The 27153-nt window shown below is 41.9% G+C and overlaps 1 protein-coding gene across 5 annotated transcripts in view; it reads right to left on the bottom strand.

Annotated features, from left to right (window-relative positions):
- PRKCB (protein kinase C beta) overlaps positions 1-27153 on the bottom strand; it is a 309888-nt gene that overhangs the window by 167686 nt on the left and 115049 nt on the right. For 4 of the 5 annotated variants that reach the window (XM_029221907.1, XM_029221908.1, XM_029221906.1 and 1 more), the window contains one exon: positions 11406-11488. The exons of the other annotated variant lie outside the window; for it this stretch is intronic. In XM_029221907.1, coding sequence (XP_029077740.1) covers positions 11406-11488 — 83 coding nt within the window. The remainder of the gene's footprint in view (positions 1-11405; positions 11489-27153) is intronic. 5 annotated transcript variants of the gene reach the window in all.

The raw sequence follows: 27153 nt of genomic DNA, 5'->3' as shown, positions 1-27153 counted from the left end.
GGAGAAACAGTTGGTTTCCATTCCCCAGATGCTACACACTGTGGATTTGCTTCTTCCTCCACAGCATGAAGCTCTGTGTCTTTGTGACAGTGAGGGACAGAGGGCCGTTGAGAAGCAATTCATTCTGACCTTTACATGTTCATTCTGCACTGTGGATGCCATCAGTGGCACATGGCAAATGGGAGCAGGAGAATGCAGTGGAGTTCATTTCACAGTCAAAGAATTGCATTTTACCACATTACCATTATTTTTATTAGACTTTTGCCCCGACCAGCCCATGGGAGGTGCCTTTGTATTTCCATTTTGTGACAAGCAAGATGGAAGCATGCCATGCCAAAAATAAGGCTAGACTTTTGAAACTCACCGTCTAAGATTCGGAAGAACCACTGGTGGTAACAATATTAATTAGCACTTACTATGTGCCAGGCACAGCAAGAAGCCCTTAACATGGATTAACTCATTTAATCCTCACCTGAACCCTGTTAGGAGGGTGCCATTTTATCCTCTTCTTACAGAAGAGGAAACTGAGGCAGAGAGGTTGGGTAACTCGCCCAAGATTATTCAGCTAGTTAGTGGCAAACCTGGAATTCAAACCCCACCATTCTGGTTTCAGAACCACCCTACTATAGGACCTTTTGTTGGTTTCCAAACTTGGCTCCCCTGCAGAATTACCTGAAGGACTTCAAAATACCCCCAGGCCCTTGTCTGTAGCTCTTCAGGTGAGGTCTGTTCTTAACAGGCTATCCAAATAATCTTTAAGCATTCAACCTGTCTGTACTCTGCAAAGTAGCATTTAGAAATGGTAGTGGACATGTGTTGTTTTGATCTGCAAATATCTCTGCCTCCTTTTGGGGTTAGCAGAGCCTCCGTTCTCCATCAAAAAGCCATCCCACCCCCACTGTATTTAGTTCCCTAAAGAGGGAACACTTTCAAGTCCCAACCAAGGGCTGGTTAGGTAACTTAAGCTTCACCACATAATGTCCCTCCTTCCGGAATTTGAATTTAGGGCCAAAACAACACAAGAACCAAAATCAAATACAACTGGTCTGGTTGTTTGGGAAGGTTTCTTCCAATTCTCTAAAGTATACCCTTTTCAATAAATTTCTTTATAACAAGCTAACTAACTCAAGGTGGTTTCTGTTGCATGCAACCAAACAACACTAATTAGTAAAAGAATAACCAACTTGGGAGGAAACCCACACCTACCACAGATGTCACCTCTATAGCATCCGTGACAACCGGTCTTTGCTCTACTGGGAGGGGAGCTAATATCCGTATACAGGAACCAGGCGGTCAGTTTGGGCTGTTCTTCCTTAGCCTGCACAGATGGTCCTCAGTCCTGATTCTGTCCTTTGAAGCTACCAAAAATCTATACAGTAGCTCTTTAAATGTTTAATGACAGCCTAGCCTCTGAGCTATCCAGGCCAACCCTCAGAGGGCGTCCAGCCCCCTTGTAAGGCGTCCTTTTGCCCTTTGGAACATACACCTGGTTCTTGAGCACTTTTGTTGTGAATGTAGAAGTTATAGACTGCAGTGTTTAGTAGTAAATCATAGTCCTGACGCACTGCCAGATTTAGATAGGTAATAGATAAATGAGAGAGACTGTGTGCGTGTGCGTGCGCGTGCGTGTGTGTGTGTGTGTATCTGTACTGTTTAGGCTGATTTGCCCCTAATATTATTTATCCTTGAGAGTTTTACCCTCAGGTGATGATGAGATCTTACCATGATGCCAAGAGGGATATTCAACCTTAACTGTTGCTTCATCTCCTGGAAGGAGCCAGACAGTCTTGGAGCATCATCAGAACTGAACTGTGGGGTGTCCCCGCTTGGGGTTATGAAAGGCTAAACAACCCAGGCTTTGAAAAGAGAGCAGTTGACTGTTATGTTGCTTTTTCTGAGCCAAGGAGACCAGACAATGCCATGTAAGAGGAGGGGGGCCCTTTCTCTGATGATAGGGATGTCCTACTGCCACTAGTGCTCAGGCAGGAAATGGGTGGGGCCTGGATTGGCAGAGCTAGGACTTCCCTCCTCTGGGGCCAAAGGTGAACTTGCCAACAGGGGCCAGAATCTTACGAAGAACACCTGAAGATTCCCATTTGGAGGACTAAGCTGGTTCCCAGCTGATGGAATATATTAAGAGTAACCACATCTAGGGACTTCCCTGGCGGCCCAATGGTTAAGACTCTGCACTTCCACTGCAGGGGGTGCGGGTTCTATCTCCGGTTGGGGAACTAAGATCCCGCATGCTTTGTGGCCAAAAAAAAAGAGTAACCACATCTAGAAGCAACTATAATTGCTTACAGTTATACCCAAGCCTTCACTCAGGTTTGATTTTAACCAAATTAAGCGGGAAGGCTGAGTCCATGCTGGAGGTGAAGTGGCACCAAAAACAAGACTGTATTGCAGAAAACAGTTACAGAAGTTCCCAAAGTGACCTTCAGAGTTCTGCAGGCGGCAATCTGGAATAAAACATTGAGCAGAACTGACAAGTGGCCACCGAAATGTGTTTAGGAAATGTGGTCTTGTGTTTTTCTACATGTGTGTGTTTTTTGTATATCTGTCGATATATCATACCATACATGTCCTCTGTTGTCTGCTTTCTTCATTCATAATGACTATATAGTCCCATGTCAAGAACATTTTAATCACTGTGACTTTTTATTGAAGTATAATTGACATACAGTAATGTACAGATTTTAAGCATACAGTTTCATGAGTTTTGAAAAATGTGTGCACCTGGCTAGGCACCATCCCAATCAAGACATAGGACATTTCCGTTATCCCAGACATTGTGACATTTTAATCACTGTACAGCATCCCATCACATGGATATGTTTTACTTACAAAAACCCTAACTGGCAGTCATTCAGGTTGTTTCCAATTTTTCATTAGTATTAAATACTGAAACAATGAATATCAATTTAGCTAAATATATACACATATTCTTAAATAATTCCTTAGTAAAAATTCTTAAGCCAAAAAGGTCATTAACACTTTTGATACATATTGGTAATATTCTCTGGAGAAAGATTAGACTAATTTACACACACTGGTGAGTGTGTAAATTAAGTCTAATCTTTTCCCCTCTTCCTCCTGTTTATGCTTTTTACTTTGAGTCCTATTTCTTTTGATATTGTTATTAAGGCATGTGTGTTTTGGGGGTATATCTTTGCCTCTTTTATTTATTTTCTTTTTTGCGGTACGCGGGCCTCTCACTGTTGTGGCCTCTCCCATTACGGAGCACAGGCTCCAGACGCACAGGCTCAGCGGCCATGGCTCACGGGCCCAGCCACTCCGCGGGATGTGGGATCTTCCCGGACCGGGGCACGAACCTGTGTCCCCTGCATCGGCAGGCGGACTCTCAACCACTGCGCCACCAGGGAAGCCCTGCCTCTTTTATTTTTAACCTAATAAGTTTCTCTTGTACAACGCCTAGAATTATACATTTACCCAGTCTGATAAGTCTTTTCCTTTTAGTAGAGAATTTCAATCCATTTACATTGGGTTAGGTAACTGAAATAAACTGAAATGTATACTTTCTAGATTTCATAGTTCCTTGCTGGCTAATTTTTATCTTTGTCTTTATATTTTGTTATATTGACCAAAATGTCAATTTTGTTTTTGTTTTTGTTATTTTTATCTCTTTGTTATTTTTATCTCTAGATTGCTTCTTTCACACTAAAAGAAGTCTATCTGAACCAATATGTCTATGCCAAGAATTAAATAGTATTAAATATTTTATTTAGGATCTTTAAATTTAGTCTCTAGGGCTTCCCTGGTGGCGCAGTGATTGAGAGTCTGCCTGCCGATGCAGGGGACGCGGGTTCGTGCCCCGGTCCAAGAAGATCCCACATGCTTGCGTACCGCAAAAAAAAAAAAATTTAGACTCTAAGTTTACTATAGTTCAGTTTTAATTAATTAATTAATTAGGCTGTGCTGGGTCTTAGTGGCCGCACGCAGGATCTTCGTTGCGGCATGTTTAGTTGCAGCATGTGGGATCTAGTTCCCCGACCAGGGATCAAACCTGGGCCCCCTGCATTGGGAGCACAGAGGCTTACCCACTGGACCACCAGGGAAGTCCCTAGTTTAGTTTTTTATGCCAACTTTATTGGGTTATGCTGGTTACCATGGTGAAGGTAGCTTATAATAACAAACTGTGGCAGCTACTGATTCTGTCAGCTCCTCAAAGTTTCCCATCCCCTCTTCTTATAACATACATTGCTCTCTGAGCCATAGGGATGCCACGTGATCCAGGCCTGATAAACTGTAAAGAGTTCATTCCCTTAACAACTGAGGACCAACCAATCAGAACCCTTTCCTGAGACTGATTAGGAATGCAGGAAGAAAGAAGGCCACTTCCTCCTCTAGGGTTTCCATCTTTCCCTGGGGTCAACTACAACCAGGCTGACAGACATATTTACAGACATGTCCTGTCTACAGTAGGCACAAATGAGGCAAGGACAAATCAGTCAGGGTCCCAGCAGGAAACAAATGGCATATTGAAATTAGAAAGTTTAAGGCAGGTTTCCTGAAAGGACTATTTAGAAAGGTGTGGGCATGGTGTTGAGAAACCATGAGGGAGAGTGTAGTAACTGGGGGCAATTAAGAGCAAAGGGACAAGCGAAGAGAGTAGTTCCTGGAACCCAAAAGGGGAGAATTGTGTAGAGATGACTGCCTTTAGAGGAGCAGCGACCTTCAAAGAGTAAAGCGAAGAAGACCTCATGATAAATACCCTGGGCTCACCCTCCAATCTCCTATCAGTCCCTCCCCTTGAGCCAGAGGGTAAGGGAACCCCAACGGATGCAGCCCTTACAGGTCAGTCTCCCAGGGAGAAAGCAAAAAGGATCTGGAAGGACAAATGAGACAGCTGGCAGAGCAGGCAAGGGCCAGTGTGGTAGACTACAGAATGGCCACAAATCTCCCCTTCCTGTACGCACCTCTGCAGTGCGACTTTGCAGGCCCTCCTATCCAGAGGTGAAGTCTATTTCTCCACCTCTGAGTCTGTTCTTGGCCATAACCACTGTGACACAAATAAAAGCTTGAAAAACACCTGTGCTTTGGGGATTTCCCTCTCTTGCTGTGCTTGGAACCCTGAGACCAGTGTGTGAAAGAGCCTAAACCTGCCTACTGGGAGGAAAAGAGACCACGTGGAGGAGGAATGAAGTGTACCAGACAACAGGCTGCCAAGTGTCAGTCATGTTCCTGAAGCTATCCAAGGTGATCCTGCACCAGCCAAGTCACTAGCTGACCAAACACATGAGAGAGCTCAGCAGTGATCAGCTGAATAGACCCAGATCAGAAGAATGACCAAAGCAGCCCACAGAATCATGAAAAATAATAAATGATTATTGTTTGAAGCCACTAAATTTTGGAATGGTTTGTTACACAGCAAAGCTAACTGATACAGCTGATAATGAGAAAACATCTTGCAAGTATTGGATCCTCAGTTCCAGTGTCTGAGGTCCTTGTCCCTGAAGCTCTTACTCCTTCTCAATGTCCTTCCCATGAGCTGATCTCTTTTCCTAGTGCTGATTTGAGTTGGATTTATTTCATTTTCAATTTTTAAAATTGTGAAGGTTTACTTTTTCTCTGTAATTTGATACAATTTAAAATGAACAGATTAGGTATGAAATAAGCCACAAGGATATATTGTACAACAAGGGGAATATAGTCAATATTTTATAATAACTATAAATGGAGCATAACCTTTAAAATTGTGAAGCACTATGTTGTATACCTGTAACTTACATAATATTGTACATCAAAATATACTTCAATAAAAAAAGGAAAGCATGTCAAAAATAAAGAAACAAAGATATTTTAAGACTCACTGTTATGAAAATAAAATAAAATAAAATGAAGAGAAATCCTTCATACTCTTCTAAAGTTTAAAATCATTTACCCATGAAGGCTATTATTCTGGAGCTCTGGGAGAAGAAAAGCTTCTTGGGCTTTTCTTATGAAAAATCAAGATAAAATAAAATAAAATTAGGAGAAATCCTTCATTCTTCTAAAGTTTAAAATAATTTACCCATGATGCCTATTATTCTGGAGCTCTGGGAGAAGAAAAGCTTCTTGGGCAATGTTCTCATTTCTCTCTTGATTATTCTCCTGTTATGGTTTTCAATTTCTTCCCGAGACAAAATTGCCAATTTTAAATTTCCTAGAAAATCATCCATTGCAACCAGATTTTCAAGCCCATTAGCATTTATATGCATATTCTTTTTAATGTATAAATCTAACATTCTTTTAAAATTTTCTTTTATTTCCCTTTTATTAAATCTTCAACATCTAACACATGATTTATCATTTTTAATATATCTCTTCATAAAATAAGACTTGATTAAGAAACACAAAAGAATACACTCAACATTACTGCCAGTGTCTTTCACTGACTGATTTAGTGATGGAATCAGGAGGGCACAGGGCATAAGAGTGAGTTTTATTCAGTACCTTGATATGCATGATAAGAAATTATTATTTCTAAAACCATAAAATGTTGACGACATTATCTTCAGACAAACCAGCTCAAGAGTCCTTTCGTACTTTTGTACTGCCTGGCACAGAGCCTCTGCTCAACAAAGTCAGCTATTATTATTGCCTATTATTCCATGGCAGGTCCTGCATCCCTTATTGAGTAGGAGAGACTCCTCCAAGGATTAATAATAATTTAGAAACCATTTACTGAGTGCCTTCTTTGTGCCAGACACTATTCTGGACGTGGTTCAAGCAGACTCTCATTGAATGCTCACCAAAAAAAAAACTATGACATACGTACTATTTTCCCCATTTTAAAGATATAAACTAAGGGTCACAGAGCTGAAATTATTTTACCAAGATCAATGGAGCTGTAAGTGTCAGCACTGGATTTTGACACTGAGCTTTTTCTGGCTCCAAAGTCTAGGTTCTTTTCTCAGCATTGCACCACAGAATTTGAGGTTTTGTGTAAAGTAATGGAAATGGAAACAGTCATTACATCCTAAGGGAATGATCTGGGTGGAGGCATGGACAGAATTATCAGTATATCCCTGACTAGGGAGGTAAGTAGAGCAATGGAAATGCCCTCAGCTACCTGCACCAGGGGCTTACAAGGACACTTGTGCTTAACACTTTCATGCAATGACTCTTTAATCCATTTGCTGTTAATCCTTTTGTTGTGGTTGTAGTTAACTCTTATTCATTTTAAGGATTTCTTAAAACTTATTACAACAAATCTATGTGGTTGGTACTAATATCCCAGTTTACGGATAAGGAAACTGAGCCACAGAGAAGGAAAATGACACACCCAAGGTCACCTCATGAGTAACTGGCAGAGTCAGGACCTGAACTCAGGTATGACTGACTTCAGAATCCACACTCTTAACCACCATTGTCTCTGGGCATGATCCTTAAATTGCCCAAGTCCCATTTGTAGCTGGAGGGCACTAAGGCAGCCAGGGACCTGGGGCAGGCAATAAATGAGGTCTGTTCTCCTACTGAGGTCATCTGTGACTCTGAACTACAGTGAGACCCACAGGTCTTTTCTGAAGTCCAGTGTGATGGCCTCCAGGGATTCTGTTCCACAGCGGTCCCCTGGGTCAACAGGACCTTCAGTAGTTTGACCAGAGATTCTTTCCCCTCAATGAAGAGTGAAGTCTATTTCTTTACCACTTGAATTTGGGCTTGACCATGAGACTACTTGATCCAGTGGTACATTATCAAACATGATGCACAGGCTGAAAAAGCACTGATGCACTGGGACTCTTGGAACCCTGAAACCTCATGTGAACAAGGCAGAGCTAGCCAGCTGGAGGATGAGAGGCCATGTGGAGGAGAGCCAAGGCACCCAGGCCACCAACCGGCTCACTGACAGTCACGTGAATGGGGCCATCCTAGATCAACCAGCCACCAGACATCCACAGACACAAGCAAGAATCCCTTAATTTTTGTGCCCAAGACAAGTACCTCACTTGACTCATCCTAGTCCCAGCCCTCAGAGACAAGTCCTCTCTTTCTTGTTCTGAGAAGATCTCTCAGGACACTGTGTATGTGGTCAGTATTCTAAGTGCTGGGTAACTGTAATGTCCATATGTAATGCTTACGGCAATACCAGAGACTTGGTCTCCCTGAGAGGTCAAAGAGACAGCAGGATTGAGCGTTTCCAAGCAGATGAGACCAAGAACCAGGAGGATGCCTACAGATGACCAGAAGTACCACGCAGGAACTCTGCTGTGTTTTGAGGTCCCCCAGTGGTGGGTGCCCATATGTATTGCCTGTTCCCATGGGCACTGAATGGTTGGGTCAGTAGCTGGGTTCACTGGGACAAAGCCTGATTCATAAAATTCCCTCAGGTAGCCTAATATGCCATGATAGAGACCTAGGAGGATGCCAACCACACAAAGATCTACCAATATCCAGAATATTCCCTGACTCAGACTGGACTTGGAATAGCAGAACGTAGAGGACAAAACCTAGCACATTCCTTGTTCATGGATGGAGACTGTGCTTTTCTACTCCATGAGCCTGCTGCATGCCAGCTCCTGCGAGGTCACAGAGGAGGAAGGCACTCCTCCATACCTCAGAGAGCCTGGCCAGGTTGGCAAGTAGGTGTGGCCAGATCTCTAATCACGTCTCCACCCATGGACAGAAAAAGGTCAATGAACCAAGTCAAGTCAGTTCAGGAGTCTGGACCAATTCATCATCCTCAGTGCCAACCGGCCTTCTTGGAACTGTGTCCAGAGATAGAATCATTTCAGGTAGGCTGCCAAATCCTATGCATGCTGGCTGCAGGCAGTACTGCCTGCTCTCCCCGTGCCCAAGGCAATGAACGGCTGCACGGCTCCATTCACAAAGAGCAGGGTCTCCTACAACTTATGGCGCCTACACACTCCTAGGAAGGACAACTGCCAGGTGGCAGGCAGAGGACCCATTCATTCTTCAGACATATTTGGTAGACATCTGTCCTTGCTGTCTGCCCAGCATGTATTCACTGTAATTCATTAGCACTGTCATTATCATCTTCACATACGTACCAGACACTGTCTTATATGTATACACTGGATACTCGTAGCAAAGTTAGATGGTAGGGTTTTATTCATTTTCAGCTGAGGAATATAAAGCACAAGGGAGTTAAGTACTCTGCCCAAGGTTACACATGTCTAGGCTCCATCCACAGCCTACGATTTTAACCAGTACACAATACTGCTTCTCTAGTTCTCCTCTGAGGAACCACCTCTCCCCCACTCTCAAATCATGGGGTAGGCACACCGGCCCTCCTCGCCAGGAGTAAGCACATAACCAGGCCTGCCAATTAGCATAACCATCCTCTGGTTACATATGACCCAGGGTCCAATGAGACTTTAGCTCTTGTCACTGGAACTGCAGCACTGACAAGACATTATGACTAAAGGTACCACAGCCATCATGCTGTCGTTAGGAGAAAAATCTTCTTGAAACAGAAACCAGGACAGAGGAAGGCTGGGCCAAGACATGGAGAAAGAGATTCCTGAAGACCTCATTTCGGCCCCTTGATTCACTGTGTCTGAAGCCAGTCTACCCTTGGAGCTTTTCAGTTTCAGGGACCAAAATTTCCCTTTTCGCATAAAACAGATTGAGCTCTTTCTATCTTAGGCAACATAAAAAGTCAATGAATAAAGACAGGATATGGGAAACACCATCCTCTTGGCTGCTCTTTGAGTACCAAGCCTTGGTCTGCATGAACATTCAGAGCTTGCATAATGGAGCCATGCTGTCCCCCCAATCTTCCCTGCCTGCTTTCCTGGGGACAAGAGATGGAATTGCACTAAAAGGGTCAGGGAGTGTGATCTGAGAGAACATGAAGAATGGTCCCATCTTTGTCTCTGCAAAGAAGCCTGTGAAGGCTTTGGTTGTTCTCTGATGCCTGGAGTTTTTAAACCCAAGTACCACAGTCTCCAAGGAAAGCAACTTCAGTATTAGCTCTAGAGTGTGCGTGGTATGCCCCTGATTTGCAGCCAAATGGCAGATGACCACTTATAGAAGGCCAGCAAGAACATATGCAATAACAGAGGTAGTTATCACCACCCACTTCACGCAACCTCAGGTCAGATGTCAAGTCTAAGGGACCAGGACAGGACCAGTGGGAGACAAAGCCAATGGGGAAAATTCCAGGAAGGTGAACCAAAGCAGGAACAAAATAAGAGAACCAGGGGTGACAGCTACACAGAGGGTACGCTGAACGCAGTTCATGACTGGGCCAGTGGAAGAGTGTGCATGGTGGAAGGTCCAGGACAGTTTCAGCTCCATGGAAAAGAATAACGCAAACAATGAGACTTTACCAATAAGAGGTGCTTCTTATCTCACATACAGAGTCTGGGCATAAGAGAACTCAGCGTTGGCTCAGCAGCTCACCAATGTCATCGATGACCCAGATCCCTTCAACTCTTCCACCCTGCCACGCTCAGGATGTCAGCCGTGTCTCCCTCATTGACTCAAACGGTTGCCACAACTCTGTGCATTATATCCTCCCACAAAAATGTCCAACAGAACAAAGTAAGGAGTGTCTTCCTTTATCAGAAAGGAAAGTCTTCCTAGAAGCCCTGCCCAGACTTCCCTGCAGTTCCCACTGAGCAGAATTGGGTCACGTGCTACACTAGCTACAAGGGAGCCTGGGAAAACAAGTATCAGGCATCTTCAGCTTTTAGCATGAGAAGTGGCCTCTGCCAGTAAAAGAGTGGGGGTTAGGAATGGCTGTTGGGTAGGCAATCCACATGGTACCCCAAACTTTTGGTAAACTTGCACCAAGACTTTGCCATATCCTTAGAGCACTCACACTGCCATTCACTTAATATTTTCCTTGAGTCTCTTTATTTTTTATTTAACCTAACTACCTTTACCTAGACAGGAAATTTTATATCCCCACCATAAATGCAAAAGCATTACTAGACACATTTTCCAATCCATATTAAAATAAATCCATAATGATCAAAACAAAAACTGCCAGGTTTACCCAGAAGCATCCCTTGTCCCACCAGCAGTAATCATACTTTGGGGGTACACAGTAGCAGGATAAGCTCACTTCTTCCTAATTCTTGGGCCCTAGTACAAAAAATTCCCTACCAAAGAGCTAAAAAGTACACCGTAAGGTACCATCCTAACTACCTTTTTATAGTAGCCATAAAAATTTAGCCGCTGCCCACCACTCTCATGCCTCAGCCATAAACATGAAGACATTTTGCAGAATCACAGTAGGGAAACTAGCTGGTTTCTTGAAGTCACACACCCCTCTCAAAATGTTTTGCTGTTTTGTTCTTTCCCATTAAAACGAAAATCGTCTCAGAGGCTATAGGACCATGACATCCTGACTTTTCTGTCTCAGTGTACTCACAGATACCCAAAAGGATGCATTGACTGTGGACAGAGAGAGGTGACCAGGGCCCGTTACTTACATCGGAGGCTGGACCCTTGTCAGCACCTGGGCAGGAGAAAGTGACAAACTCATGGCACCGCTTGTGCACGACAAAACAGCAGACTGCAAAAGAGAAAATAAGGGTAGGAGTGGGGGAAAAGGAAAGTGGAGAGTAGGAAAGGAGGGGAAGAGAGGAAGAAATCGTTAAACCTGGACTTCCCAACAAGTAAAGGCTTTATACCAACATAAACAATGCCTTCAGCTTCTGCACCTTGTCTTTTATTGAAGTCAAACTCTTGGGTACACGGATGTTACAACTTGCAAATTACTTCGCTTGTAATGTTAACTAGGGTTCAAAAGATCACATATGCTCAAAATTACACTTTAGTGAAGATCGCTTAAGTTGTATGATCTTCCACTACTTTTGGAACAGAATGTTGTTTTTCAGATCGGGCACCACAGGAAGCTAGCTGTTGGCTTGTGTTTAGGTCCATAACGCTTATGAAGTATGTACATTTAATCACTAGAATCACACTTAGAGAGATGCATAATGTGAAGGGCATGTAGAAGAAGAGTGAGCAGGAACGGCGGACCCACACCTGCATCTCACCCAGGAGCAACCATCAACTAAGTGGAAGAAACAGGCTACATGTTTACATTGTTACTTTAGCAGTTTGAAACCAAATGTGTACATACATATGTTTGAATTTGTATGCGTTAAACGCTCCACTATTTGGGGACTATATTACTTAGGGGGAGGGACAATTAGAGAATACATACAAAATAAAACTATTTTTTGTTGTTGTTCAAATCTATTTTTATAAACTCTAGACTGTGGACTCCTGGAGGATGGGCACCATGCTCAGAATCTTTCTAAAGGACATTCTCAGTAAATGAAAACAGGACAGGAAACCTCAAGGTTACCACTAGTGATATAATGGACCTGGGCAACAATCATCAATGCTGCCAACATCAGAAAAAGACACTACCTGCCTGCTGGTGAAAGTGCTATGAAGAATCCTACCACCTGTGAAGTATTCTTGCCAAAATAATCACACCTGAATCAGTTCAAGAATCTTCACCCAACTACCAATTTACCGCAACTACAAGTGACAGACGCATTTTAAATGACACCACAGAGAGGCAATGAGAAAAAAAAAATTTTTAATACACAAGAATGTGGTAAGCTACAAGACGTTTTTTCAACAAATAAACTGGAAGAGGAGAGGAGAGCATCTGTCCTCTTCTGGACGATACTGTAGCGACGGCTGCATTTAGAGAATATATAAAACAAAAAGTGAGCCCTAGTATAAACAATGGCTTTTAATTAATAACAATGTATCACTATTGGCTCATCAATTGTAACAAATGTACCACACTAATGCAAGATTCTTTACAAGCACTGTACATATATTAATTCATTTAATACTCCTAACGATTCTAAGGCACGCCATTTCATTTTTTTTTACATTCTTTTTTGTTAATATTCTTTTCCATTATGGTTTGCCATAGGATATTGAATATAGTTGTCTTCATTTTTTTAATTGAGATATAACTGATATAACATTATATTAGTTTCAGGTGTACAACATAATGATCCTATATATATACACATACATATATATATATATATATATGACCACAGCAAAATGATCATCACTGTTAAGTCAACATCCATCCATCACCAAAAATAGTTATAATTTTTTTTCTTGTAATAAGATCTTTTATCTACTCTCTTAGCAACTTTCAAATATACACTACAGTACTATGAACTATAATCAACTCTCTATATATTACATCCCCAGAACTTTTTATTTTGACCACTTTCACCCGTTTCACTCACTCCCCACCCCCACCTCTGGCAACCACCAATCTGTTCTCTGTATCTACAAGTTCGCTTTTTAGTTTTGGTTTGGTTTGGTTTTTGTTTTAGATTCCAGATATAAGTGAGTTCATATGGTATTTCTCTTTCTCTTTTTGATTTATTTCACTTGCAAATGTTAATAACAGGGGGAACCAGGGTGGAAATGGGGTTGAGGGAGTATATGGAAACTCTGTATTTTCCAATCAATTTTTCTATATGCCTAAAACTGCTCAAAACAACAACAAACAAACAAACAAAAATGGAAAACTGCAAGAGGAAAGTAGCAGGGCCTAGGAGAAACATACATTCAAAGAGATTTAAGAAACATATCAACTAAATGCAATATGTAGACCTCGTTTGGATCCTAATTTAAACAAACTAATAGTTTTTTAAAATTATGAGACAGTCAGAAAAGTGGATATATTCACTTTTTGATGGTATGAGAGAATCATTGTTATTGATATTAGGGAATTATAATTTTTGATGTAATAATGGTATTATGATTATTTTTCTTAAAGAATACTTTCCTCTAAGAATACATCCTATAATCTTTATGGATAAGGTGATTCTATTCAAAATAATTCAGTGTGACATAAAGGAGATAGAAAGGGGAGGGTTATAGATGGGAAAAAAAAATGAGTCTTGACTGATCATTACTGAACCTGGCTGATGGACACAGAAGGATTCATCATACTAATCTCTCTACTTTTACGTATATTTTCTGTAATAAAAACATTTTAAACGCTCGTGGTTTAAAACAAGAGTTCCAAAGGGGCCAATTGCTTTCTCCTTTGCTTTCTCCCCTTTCTGTTTTAGTATTTACTGTATTTTATAAATAATATATGCTTTGTCTGAAGACATTTGTATCAAACAGTGTGTGCTGTGTGTGTGGGGGGGGTGGGTGGTCCCTCTCTGTGCCTGTATATCTGTGACTGCTGAGAGAAATACATGAGCAGTGGCCAAAAAATGCCACTGATGGTTATCTCTGGGCAGTAGGACTACAGATTATTTTTACTTACAATCTTACATCTGTATTGTTTGAAATGTTGACAGTGAGTATTAACTATATAATCAGGGAAAATAAGCCCACTTTCATTTTGAAACAAAATGAAGAGTCAAAGAAAAACAAAGGTCAGGAAATGAAAAATATGACTGCCCAAATTGGAAACTCAGTGGTTGGGCTGATATAGAATGGAGACAGCTAAAGAGGAACTTAGCAAACTGGAGTCTAAATTGAGTGATTTTCCCTGAATTCTGCAAAAAGGCAAGAAAAAATAAAAGAAACGATACAAAACTGTAGGATAGATCCCAAAATTCTAACAACCATATAGAAGGATACTCAGGAAAGAACAGAGAGAACAGTAAAGAATGTGTAATTAAAGAAAACAGAAGGAAGTCCTCTAAAGATTAAGAAGAATTTGAGTCATTAAATTGAAAGAAACTATCAAGTGTCAATAGATGTGAATGAAAGAAACAACTAATGGTGAGGATTTTCAAGGCTCTGAGATCATTGTGAGGACGCGTCCAGCAGTGGCAGGAAGAGAAGAGGAGAAAGATTACTGACAAAGGAACAAAAATAATTTTAACACCAGATTTCTTGTCTGCAACTTTGAATTCTAGAATACAATGGAGCAATGTCTTCAAAGGTTTAGAAAAAGTCATTTGAACCTAAAACCCCATACATAGCCAAACTAGCATTCAAGTGAAAGTACAAAATAAAGACATTTCCAGAATATAAGAACTTGGAAAATTTACTTCCCACAAAAGAAGTAATAAAGAATATACACTCCGCAAAACAACAACAAAATGAATGAATGGGGCATAACAAACAGTGGTGAAAGAGAGAACAAAAAGAAAAGCGGGGCGGGGGAAGAGAGACTTAAGTCATAAGAGATGGGGTTGGGAAAAAGACTATAAAATTGCAATATGCTAAGAGTCTTGTCTTATTCCTCAGGAGTTTATAGGTATTGAGAAACCGCATTTAGGACATTATAAGTTTGAATATGTGTGTTAACAATTAGGAATAAGAACAGAAGTATTACATATAACTTGCAGACCACTAAAAGAAAAAAATGGACAAAGAAAACTTAATCCAACTACACTTCAAAAGGCCTTCCCACATGACCCAAATTCCCATAAATACAATTCTTTTTCTTTAACTTTTATATGGCATCATTTGCACTTTAAACTCTTTTATCATCTGTAATTTCTTGGGTATCTGAAATGACATGGGAATCTAATTTGCCATTTTTTCCAAATAGGTAATCAATTGTGCCAGCATCTTTTACTGAATAATTCATCCCCTCTCCACTGATCTCAAATGCCAACTTTATTATATGCTAAATAATTATATACCCTGGGGTCTGTCTTTGGGCCTTCTGTTCTGTTCCACTGATCTGTCTTATAATAAAGCAATATGGGATTTAATTATAGTACCTTTATAACATGTTATATCTTGGTTGGGCAAGTCCTCCCTCATTATCCTTATTTTCAACATTTTCTTGGCAGTCACGGAGAGTTCCAAGTGAACTTTAGAATCGGTTTATCAAGCTTTTAAAAATACCGATGGAGGGACTTCCCTGCTGGTGCAGGGGTTAAGAATCCACCTGCCAATGCAGGAGACACAGGTTCGAGCCCTGGTCCGGGAAGATCCCATATGCCGCAGAGCAACTAAGCCCGTGCGCCACAACTACTGAGCCTGTGCTCTAGAGCCCGCGAGCCACAACTACAGAGCCCACGTGCCACAAATACTGAAGCCCGTGCACCTAGAGCCCATGCTCCGCAACAAGAGAAGCCACTGCCAAGAGAAGTCCCTTGCACCACAATGAAGAGTAACCCCCACTCGCTGCAACTAGAGAAAGCCTGCACACAGCAACGAAGACCCAACACAGCCATAAATAAATAAACAAACAAATAAATAAACCGATGTAATTTTTATTGGAATTGTATTTAGTAAATTTCCCACCCCCAGAAAAAAAAATTTATTGGGACTTTGGTAATTAACACTTTCATAACGATGAGTCTTTCTAGCAGGAATAGGGTGTCCCTTTGTTAAAATTTTATTTTATGTCTCCCAATAAAGTCTTAATTTTCTCTATAGTTCTACAAATTTCTCACTTAGTATTATCTGAGAGGTCCTTTTTCTACGCTATTATGATTTTTGAAATCTTTCGCATTTTGTTTTCCAAGTGGTTATCGTTTACAAATAGGAAAGAAATAAACTTTCAGTGTATTTATTTTGTAAGTATTTTTTAAATTTGTAATAGTTTTTGCGGGTTTTCAGTTGCTTCCATTAAGTTTTCCATGTAGAGAATCATATTATCCCCAATAATAACATTTTTCTCTTCTCCTCCCTGATAGATATGCCTCTTTTTTTCCCCTTATATTTCCATGTCAAGAATTTCCAGAACAATGTGGAATAAAAGGGATGACAGCAGACAGTCCTGTCCCATTTGGAGCTTTAACCAGCTTCACCTCTCCCTCACTCTCTCCTCAAACTAACTTTTGGAATTTATATTTTCCTTTGGAATTATCCATAGTGTTCTTCTCAGTGTGTTTCAACTGCATCATCTTATCTGGGATGGTGCTGTGCCCTTTCTCATGCTTTCTTCACATTGTATTGTTAGGGAATCTCTCTTTTTATTTTTTCCAGAGGTTCATCTTCCTTGTTGTCTATTTTATTATTCTTTCATTTCAAAGAAGCAAATCATGGACATATTTCTCAATTCTATTGTTTTTTTCCTACTTGATTAATTGTTAGTTTTACTCTCACTTGTCCTACTTCTTTTATTTGTATTTGTACTTTTATTCCTTATTAGTGGGGAGTATCTGGAGTCAAATGGCCAGGTTTGGATGCATTCATCATTTGTAAACTATAGTACTTGGGCACATTACCTTATCTCCCTGTGCTTCAGTTTTCTCTCTGAAAAATGACGGTGATAATAATAATACCCATATTACAGTGGTGTTGTCAGAATTAAACAAGCTAATCCATGCTCAGAACTGTGCCTAGCGTATCATGAGTATTCAACAAATGTCTGCTGCTTTTTTTTCATTATTCTTTTTAAAGCTTCTTGAATTGACTGTTCAGTTAATTTCTTCCCATTCTTCTTCATTAAAAGTTTTAAGATTTTAAAGCTAAAAACTTTCCTTTCAAGTACAGCTTTGGCTGCATCCTATGTTTTCTATTTAGTGCCATCACTGTTTTAAGTTTCTAAGTGGCCTATTACTGTGGTTTTCATTTCTTCCTTAACCCAGAGATGTTTAGGAAAGTCCTCCTCCCCCCGCCCACCATTCACCATTTATAAGAAACTACTTTAGTCTAGAACCTTTCTTCAAAATATCTAAAATATCAGTTATGATCTTATTCATCCATACTCTCTTTGAGGGAAGGAGGGGGGCTCATCTCTAGTTTCCTAGTGTCTACCACAATTCCTGGTACATAACTGATATGTAAATAAATGTTTGATGAATGAATGAACAAAAGAATGAATATCATCAGCCACAGAATAAGAAGAACGCCCAATCAACTTCATGGTAGCTGTAGCTCCTGGCTGGCCTTCCACATTCTGCCACCATAGACAGGGGTAGGAAGACACCAGTCATCAACTAGGTCTCTTTAGGCAGCCTTCCAATTAGCCACACAATAAACAATCCATCCCTACCAAGGTAGACTCAATATGCCAAGGGACTTGGCTATACTCCAGCATACTCTACAGAGAAGCTGGGAACAGACTGGAAAGTTGATGACCTTCCAGTGCAGGTACTTACTTTATACAATGTGCTTCTGAAAAGTTCTGCAAATCACATTTCCCACTAACTAAAACACTTCACAGAAAAGTAGTAGGGCTGGCTATTTAAAGAAACAAACTAAACCCTTTTGTGATACAAACAAACACCCCCACATTTCTGTTTTGGCAAATTCAGGATAAAACTAGCTTTTCTTAAATAAGAGCCAACATTCAATGAGCTGCTGAAACACGTACCAGGTCCTACTTTCAAACAGGTACCTCGTAAGAGCCAAGAATTCCTAGATGCTTCACAGTTTATTCAATAACTCCTTGCTCTGTAGAGGTTAAAAGCCTGCAGCCTACAGCCCTCTGAATCCAACCCGTAGCCATGCTTTCTTAGGACTACACAATGCGGTCTCAAACTCAAATGCCTAAGGGACAGATAAGCAATGAAAATGGCTGAGGGTCAGATGGGAGAATGCATGCAGGACCTGTTTAAAAGGGGAAACTGCTACTTGGCTCCAGCAGAGAATGAGATTAAGGTCCCAAGTACTGTCGTCCTCCACTCCTCCCGTATTACATGTAAAACACAAAGGTCACAGGCCTGTAGGTAGAATAACATCTTTCCCCAACCTCACCAAAGATGTCCACGTCCTAATCCCTGGAATTTGTGATTATGTTACTTTACATGGCAAAATAGACTCTGCAGATGTGATTACATTAAGGATCTTGAGAATGGGAATTATACTGGATTATGCTGGTGGGCCCCAATTAATTGTAATTACAAGGGTCCCTATTAGAGGGAGGCAGGAGACTCAAGAGTCAGAGAAGGAGGTGTGACTATAAAAGCAGAGGCTGGAGTGATGTCATTGCTGGAAAGGAACACAAGTCAAGGAATGTGGACAGCTTCTAGAAGCTAGAAAAGGCAAGGAACAGATTGTCCCCTAGAGCCTCCAGAAGGAATGAAGCCCTGCAGACATCCTGATTTTAGCCTCATGAGACCCATTTTCAGACTTTTGACCTCCAGAACTATAAGGTAATAAATCTGTGTCATTTTAAGGCATTAAGTTCATGGTAATTTGTTATACCAGCAATAATAAACTGATATACCAGCCAAGGATCAGAAACAGCTCATTGATCCCAGGAGACCTCTGTGGAGTATCTGGCCCCAGAAAGCAATGGGACCCCAACTCTACCTCATACTGCACCCACTCCCAAATGCCCAACTCTAGCCATTATAATTTATTTGTTGCATCCAAAGAGAACTAGATGAAGTATTAAATTTTTATTTTCTCTCTTTGGAGTGGATCCATCTCTTGTACCCTATTCTCACCAGGGTCTAAAATGGAAAACTGACATCTTTGGGAAGCAATCTTTGTCCCCGAATCCATAATTACCTGAGATAGATATCCCAGCACTAGCTACAGATGTCTGTGTTGGGAGAAGAAAGAGAAGGACCCTCAACACTCTCCTCAGCTCTCATCTCTCTCAGGAGGCCTCCAAATAGCCGTTTCTCGAGATAGAAATCCACAATCTGCAAGAGCTACAGGCCAGGCCTCTGGATCAGATGGACCTAAGTTTGAACCCTCATTTTACGAGCCATAAACTGAAGGACATTAGCCCAATTACTATGCCAATACTAACCCAATTACTATTACTATGCCTCTCTGAGCCTCCATCTCCTTCTCCAAAATGGGAATGATAGCAGTACCTACTCTGAGAAGGCTGTTGTGAAGCTCAAATGAGACAACACACACAAAGCTCTTGGTGGAAAGAGGCAGTTGAGTTGGAGGCACCAGCATCGCAAGTTTGCTTTGCGATGGCCGGGGAGGACCCCTCTTTCCTCCCAGGTCAAAGCTGACTCACTGGCACGAAATTCTGCCTAGTGTCCAAGATGAGGTGGGGCTCCCCCACATGCTTTCTGGAAACATCTCCATGATCAAAGGCAGAAAGGCCTGGTAACCATCTCCACCTAACACCTTGCCTCACTGACATTCAGAAGAGTGACTCACATGGCCATGGACTTGAGTCTGGAAGGGCTTTCACATCCATTCACCTGAGCCACATCATGGCCCTGTGAGGAAGGTGTTTTGATCCACGTTATAACGACAGGGATGCTGACACTCAAAGAGACATGACTTGCCCAAGGGTGTCCAGCTAGTCGGTGGCAATGCTTGTATTTGAAACCAGGTTTGTCTTTCTCTTGAGCCCACACTCTCAACTCACATGGTGTGGCTGCATTTGTGTTTGTCATTCATCTCACTGTTCCAGAAGAAATCCTCCCCCGCTTTCCTCACCCCAGCTATCCAATCAATTGCTAAATCCTACTGATTCTTCCTTCGCAACATCTTTCATACCATATCCTCCTGTATACACCCCACTGATTCCACCCTAACCGCCCTCAGTAACTCAGATGTGGAATTTTGCAATGAAACCTTAACTGGTCTCCCCAGAAATTGATGAGCCAAAGTTTCCATAACCACAGAGGAGATAAGACCACCAATGTTATGTGATTGCCATGATATCTAAATGAGACATGGTGTACAGATGCACGGCATCAGGGCACAAAGTAAGCTCTCAATGAAGGTTTATTTACTTCCTTCCAGGTTAGAGGTTTACAGTCCAAGCTCTGCAGCCAAGCTGCCCGGACGCTACACCAGGCACCACTATTTGTTAGCTCTGTGACCTTGAATAAGTCCATCGACCTTGCTGTGTCTTGGTTTCCTAGTCTATAAAATAGAAATAATAACAGTGCTTTTCTCATAGAGTTGTTGTGAGGATTAAATGAGGTCATCTTAGTACAGTGTGTGGACACAGTAAGAGCCTAACATATAGTAAACACTGTCAATATTATTCCTACCTACTTCCCTCCACCCCCTGCAGCCTACACACCCCTGGAAAATTCATCCTGTGAAAACCCAGCTTGATATTATTTCCCTGCCCCAACACGTTCACTGGCTGCCTATCATCTAAAGTTGCACTGTCCAATATGGTAGCCACAGGTGACATGGGGCTATGCCAATTTAAATTAATTAAATGAAATTTAAAATGCAGTTCTTCGTTCACACTAACCACATTTCAAGTGCTTAATAGTCACATGTGGCTATTGGGCACACTGGGCACTCATCGTAGAAAGTATTATTGGACAGCACTGGCCTAAAGAATAAAGTTCAAATACCGCAGGCTGACATCCATCCATCCACATATAGCCACCGTCTAACTTTACTCTTAACTCCTCTCACTCCATTACCCCACACTCCTGCCAGTCTGGATGACTGTCCCTTTCTATAATATATTTTAGTCATTCCCTACTGTGCAAACCTGTTCCATAAATATATCACTACCAATAGCCCATCCCATTATGGCCACAAGGAAATTCAAGGCACAGAGCTTAGTTCTCCAGTGAACAGATGAAGGACAGATTGGAGTAGAAATGACACATTCCACAGGATAATTCAGCTCAGGAGCCCCATGGGACAGATAATGGTTGGCTCATCCTACCTACTTTATTGCAGGGGTTACAAACTTAAATGCCTACAAAGGCCAGGCCTTGTGACTAAGTGAAGCCAGCCTGGTGTAATACAGCGGGGATGGGTGGATGGGATGAACTAGAGAGCACACGTCCATCCCTGGGATACTCAATTCCATTCAACAGTGGCCCTGTGAGAGCTAGTCCGGTGTTGCCAGATGGGAATTTTTTTAAGCTCTGTGCAGAACATCCAAAAACATCTGAGTCCCACTGGTTTACAAGCTCTGTTTTAGCTGGTCTTCCTGACTCAAATACTTTCACCTTGATTACTTATTATCTCTGAGCTAAAATATCCCCAACCACAGAATGGGGATAAGATCACCTACTTCACATGTAGTTGTGAGGATGAGACCAGATTCACGTGCTTGGCAGGTACCCGCCCCACATCTAATTCTTAATAAAAATATGAATGAGTGCATTAACAATGAATGAATAAATGAATGATTGGACTTTTTTGGTCACCCCCTCACTCAGAAATCACCCACCATGGCTGAGTCAAGAGGAAGGCAGCTGTGGCCGGGGCGGTGGGTGGTACGTGTGCATCTGTGGGCGGCTGGCCCCAGCACAGCCAAGCTGCGTGAGCTCAGAATCATCTCACAGCCCTGCCTGGCCGGCCTTGGGTGTGCAGTGAGGAATTCTTTTTAAAACTATATACCATGCTTATGGCTTAAAATTCAAACATTACAGATGAGCATATGGTTGAGAATCACTGCTCTACTCCATTATTGGAGGGAACTATTTCTTGTCTATCCTTCTAGAGATATTCTCTGCACGTGTGTCAGCACATGTGAGTCTCTACCTATATATGTAGTATAATTCTCTATTTCCTTCTTGTTTTTTATCTATGTCCCTTTTGTTTCAACCATATGATACAATTCTATACCCCTGGTTCTCAGCCCTGGCTGCACACTGAGTCATTTGGACTTTTCAGAACATATCAGGGCTCAAGGCCCACCTCAAGAGATTCTGAGTTATTGGGGGGATGCTGGGAACAGGTGACTCAAATGTTGAAGAGCACTGCTGATCTGCACACTCTACCCATGCTTTTTCCCAAACTAGCACAGCTGGAGGCCCATTCTATCTCAGTATGTAGAGAATGACCTCATCCTGTTTCCGTAACTGCATCTTATTCCATCATATGGGGCTACCATTTATTTACCCAGCCTCAAAGGGAATTTGCAAAATTGTGATGACGATGATGATTGCCTCCTGTAAAAGAGGAGGAAGCAGGAACAAACTTCATTTGTTTAGCAACAGCCCAGCGCTACAGAGAGAACTCAAAAGCAAAAGCAATAGCCTTGCAGTGGTCAGCAAATGCAGGAAAGGAATGTTCTCATTTATAATGTTACCAAATTTATTTAACTGAGCCAGATAAAGCAGTGGAGCCAACGAGAGGTAAAGGACAGGCCTCAGAAGTAAACAAACCCATGAGAAGAAAGCTGCCCCACACCACCACCTTCTGCTATACCAACCCTGGGGAGAAGGGCCTGGGCAGGACAGCTGCTGGGAATATCCTGCTTGTTTGGATAACACATGGAGACTGTTCTTGACCCCTTGGCCTCCCCATTTTGATCAGGCCCCAAAGGCGGGGACAGTAGGACAAAATGCCATGGCCTAAGGGGAAACATCAACATCCCTTCATTCACCAGCTACATCCCACCCTAGAGCTCTCAGACCAGGAGAAGAGCTGGTCCCGAAACCAAGTGTGGTGAACACGCCCAACCAGCATCCATCCCCTCTGCTTCTATTTGGGGCATCTGATCCCCAGTTCCTGTGAGCTGGCTAAGGATGCCCTCACGCCCAGTTCCCAGGGTGGACATAGGACCCAGGCCACAGTGAGGATTCAAGGATGGGCATGTGACTCAAGGCGCCCAATGAGAATCAACTTCAGGACTCTTGCTGGAATTTATTAGGAAAGAAGATTTATTTTCCAGCAGTACTGCTAAGCTGGTGAGGAATGAGTCTGCATCTGCCATCTTTATTATCACTAAGGAAAAGCTTTCCTGAGAATGAAGCCAACAAAGAGAAAAGCAGAGCCAACAGCTATCTGATAACCACATATGAGCACCTGGATTCAACGAAGCCTGAAGGGAGAACCCCTTGACTTTTCTGTATAAGTCAACAAATCCCTCCTTGTCTAAAGCAACTTGAATTGGGTTTTTGTTTCCTGAGACCAAAGAACGTATGACTAATAAAGCAAAGGTGAGAAGTTAGAGGATGGGCAGGGAGGGCCCCTCTTTTCTCCTGTGTTTCATGTGTTCCTGTACCTTTTCTTTTTTATTTAGGGGCTTGATATTAAGAACATTCAATTCGATCAGTCCGTGTTGGTGGATTGAGGAAAGATGGGATACAGCGTCTCACCCTACCCTTATTCCTCTAAATATCGCAGTCCTATGAGGATGACTGCACCTAGGAGTTTGCTCAGGTAAGAGAAAGTACCAGGAGGTATAAGATTTGACAGGTCTCCTTTACCCACAGGCGCCTGTAACTTGGGCTTCTTTTCAGTAAGTGCCTGTAGGATGGGCACACCCACCTCGCTGATGCAACAGAGATTTATACCATCTGTCTACTACCAGCTCCTACCCTTGCTCATGAAGAAGGGGCCACATAGCCACAAGGCCAAGTCTTTTCTTGACTGTCATGTCAAGAAATAACATGAGTCATATCTGCCAAATTGTGCCTCCAGAGCTAGTGGCTTGAAGCCCAGAGACAAATTCATGTCAATCCCAGTCCCCTAACTTACTCTAAAAAGCAAACAGAGAAACTTAATCCTCCAACAGGCAAAACACTAGCAACAGCTCCGCAAGGAGCGGTGGGCTGTTATGTGAACATTGCAAGTATCACCCAATCAAAGACAGGGCCATGGAGATTATAGTGGGCATCTGTTGGTTTTGCCTGCACAGCATCCATTCTCCATTCTGGTAAGTGGCATGTTGATTCTCCTTTGGGAAACCAGCCTTGCTCCATGATGTGCAGTCTTGGTGGTGCTGTCAATCAAGGTGCCCAGCTCTCCCCTGGCCAAGGGGGTGGGGGTTGGGGGGGGCATGTGACCCAAGATCAGCCAATCAAACTGTTGCTTGAATTTGATTCTTGAATCAGTAGTGTTGCCATGTGAAGGTAGCCCATTAGTTCCTGCCACCTAGATCCAAGAGCCACTGTCCTGGACCCTGTTCCCAGGGTCCACTGTTCAGGGTCCATTCTTCTGGATCCTGTTCTTTCTAAGGCCTGGCACTGCGTGAATGTAGAAACCCACACCTTTCCACTTGCTTTTTAAGACACCTACAGTCAATTTTTATTGCTTACAAAGAACCAAACAACTCCTGCCAATTCAAAGACATTTGATCTCACCCGCTTCTACAACATCCCTGAGGGCTGGTCACCAAGCTTCTCATTGCACACCTCCAGGACAAGGATTGCTCCACCTCCTAAGAACAACTCTAACAGAAAGTTCTTTAGACTGCACAGAACTCAGCCTCCCTGTAACTTCCCGACCCTGCCCTCCATGGCCCCTCCCCCTTTTCCTGGCTCCTCCTCCTGTTCTCCCTACCCCTTAACCTACTGGAATTCCTCAAAGGTCTGTCCCAGGTGCTGGTCTCTTCCCTGTGGACACTCTCTCCCCAGGCCATCTTGTCAATCTACAGACTTAAAAATCTGTTCATGCTGGTGACTCCCAAATTTGCACCTCTCAGCCAAGAGCTCTCCCCTACGTGCTCAGCACCACGATTTGGACCTCAAACTGAAGTTGCCCCAAACCAAGTCCTCGTTCTTCTGCCTCATTTCTGTTGTTGCTGCTTTTATAAAACAATTTATTAAATACGATAAGATATATACTTTAGAGGAAATGATGGTTACATTCAAAAGGTCTTTGAAAAAATCATGTAGTATCCAATTTTTTTAATTAATAACATTTACATTCCTTCTCCTTCGCCCTGTTATTAGACAAGTTTAAATTCACATAAAGTAACATGATACCTGTAAAGATGAAAATTTTCCAAGCATATTGATATATTTTTCTTTACCACAACCTTAGCACAGGTAACAGTGAAGATATATACACAAAAAACGAAGTCCCTTGTTTCCATCCCTACTTTTATTTATGCTTCCCAGACTACAAAAAGGGATTTGAATATTCAAATAATAGCATCATAAATCATCAAAGATCATCAAAGGGAAGTAAAGAGGGAATTTTAGGAAAATGCTCGGTGTTTCAACTAATTTAGTCTCCATTTGAATCCACCTTATATTCAGTTCAACCCTGGAAACGAGTGTGTTGAGGAAACAAAGTTGTTATTGTTCTATTTCAGGGACACACTTGTGTTCTTTACATCAGACGTTTGTAGCACCTCACCTCTGAACCCAAACTTAAAGAATTAACTAAAGGTAATAGAGTCAAGGTTTTTCCGGTTTTCAGAGGTTCATCGGTGTTCACAGGAAAAAAATAAGGATTATGTTGACATTAACCCTCTGAATGCAGCATTTGTATTTTTGACAGAGGGGGGAAAATAATCAAGATCTCTGGTGAGAATCTAAATGCTACTTAGTTTTAAACTTCTGCCTCACTTCTGATGTTTCCGCTTACTCATCCTGGGAGCCACCCTTGGCTTCTCCCTCACTACTCACTTCCAGTCACCAATTCTGTCACACCTGACCCCAAATTATCACTCAAAACCAGCCTACTTCCCTCAGTGCAAATATAGCCCCTGTCTGTGCTCTCCGAAGCTGTCATCGTGTTTCTCTAATGCCTGTCATCCCTCAGATCTCAGATGAGATGCCATTTCCTCCAGCTCTCCTGACCCACCAGCCTAGGTTTAACCTGCTTATTGTGCAATCCCACTGGCCTGAAACTTTCTAAGCCACTTTATTATTTCCAATCATATAATGGAGATAAAAAGAGTACCTACTCATGGAGCGCATGGGAGATTAAACGGAACGACATATTAAAAACTTGAACAGAAAAAATAAGCCTTAATACCTGGCACATAGTAGGTTCATCATAAATATTAGTGACTGCTATGGCCATTGTTGTTATTACTATTAAGAATAATACCCTTCCCTCCCAGACTAACTCCAAGCAGAAGAACCACATGCTGTGTTCACTACCGTACTACTAGTGCTGGCACATGAAAGAAGTTAGTAATATTTAATTGACTGACTGACTGATAGAGATTTGAAGCCAACGACCGTGCCCCGCCCCAACCCGACCCATCTCCCCTTCAGCAGACTAAACATTTTCATTTCCTCCCAATATATTTGGGATGCAGGATACAACCTCCTCACCATTATGCTAGGTGCCCTGAGGCAAGTAAAGTCATAACAAAAATGCCCTCATGATGGAGACTTTGCACTTGCTTTCTTTTTTATTTGAATAAGTCTGCTGAGGGTAGAAAATCTAAGTACAGAAGAAGAAAAAAAAAAAACTGAAAGGAAACACATAACACCTGAAATGTTGATGGGGGGAGTGATGTCTGGTTATAAGGACTTTGGGGTCTTGTTCTTCTTTTTATAATTCTTTATTCCTCTAATATTTTAAAATAATAAAGCAAATGTAGAATTTAATAAGCTTCATGAGGTTGGGGTTTCTTTCACTAGACAAAGAATTAAGCAAACTTTTACTGAAGCTTAAATTATAGTATGGAAATACATTTCAACTGATTTAAGTCCAACA

Source organism: Monodon monoceros, unplaced genomic scaffold, assembly GCF_005190385.1.
Source record: "Monodon monoceros isolate NGI ecotype Baffin Bay Population unplaced genomic scaffold, NGI_Narwhal_1 Super_Scaffold_13, whole genome shotgun sequence".
NCBI lineage: Eukaryota > Metazoa > Chordata > Mammalia > Artiodactyla > Monodontidae > Monodon > Monodon monoceros.
The sequence above is the reverse complement of the archived record's forward strand: the minus strand, read 5'-3'. Positions and strand labels throughout refer to the sequence as shown.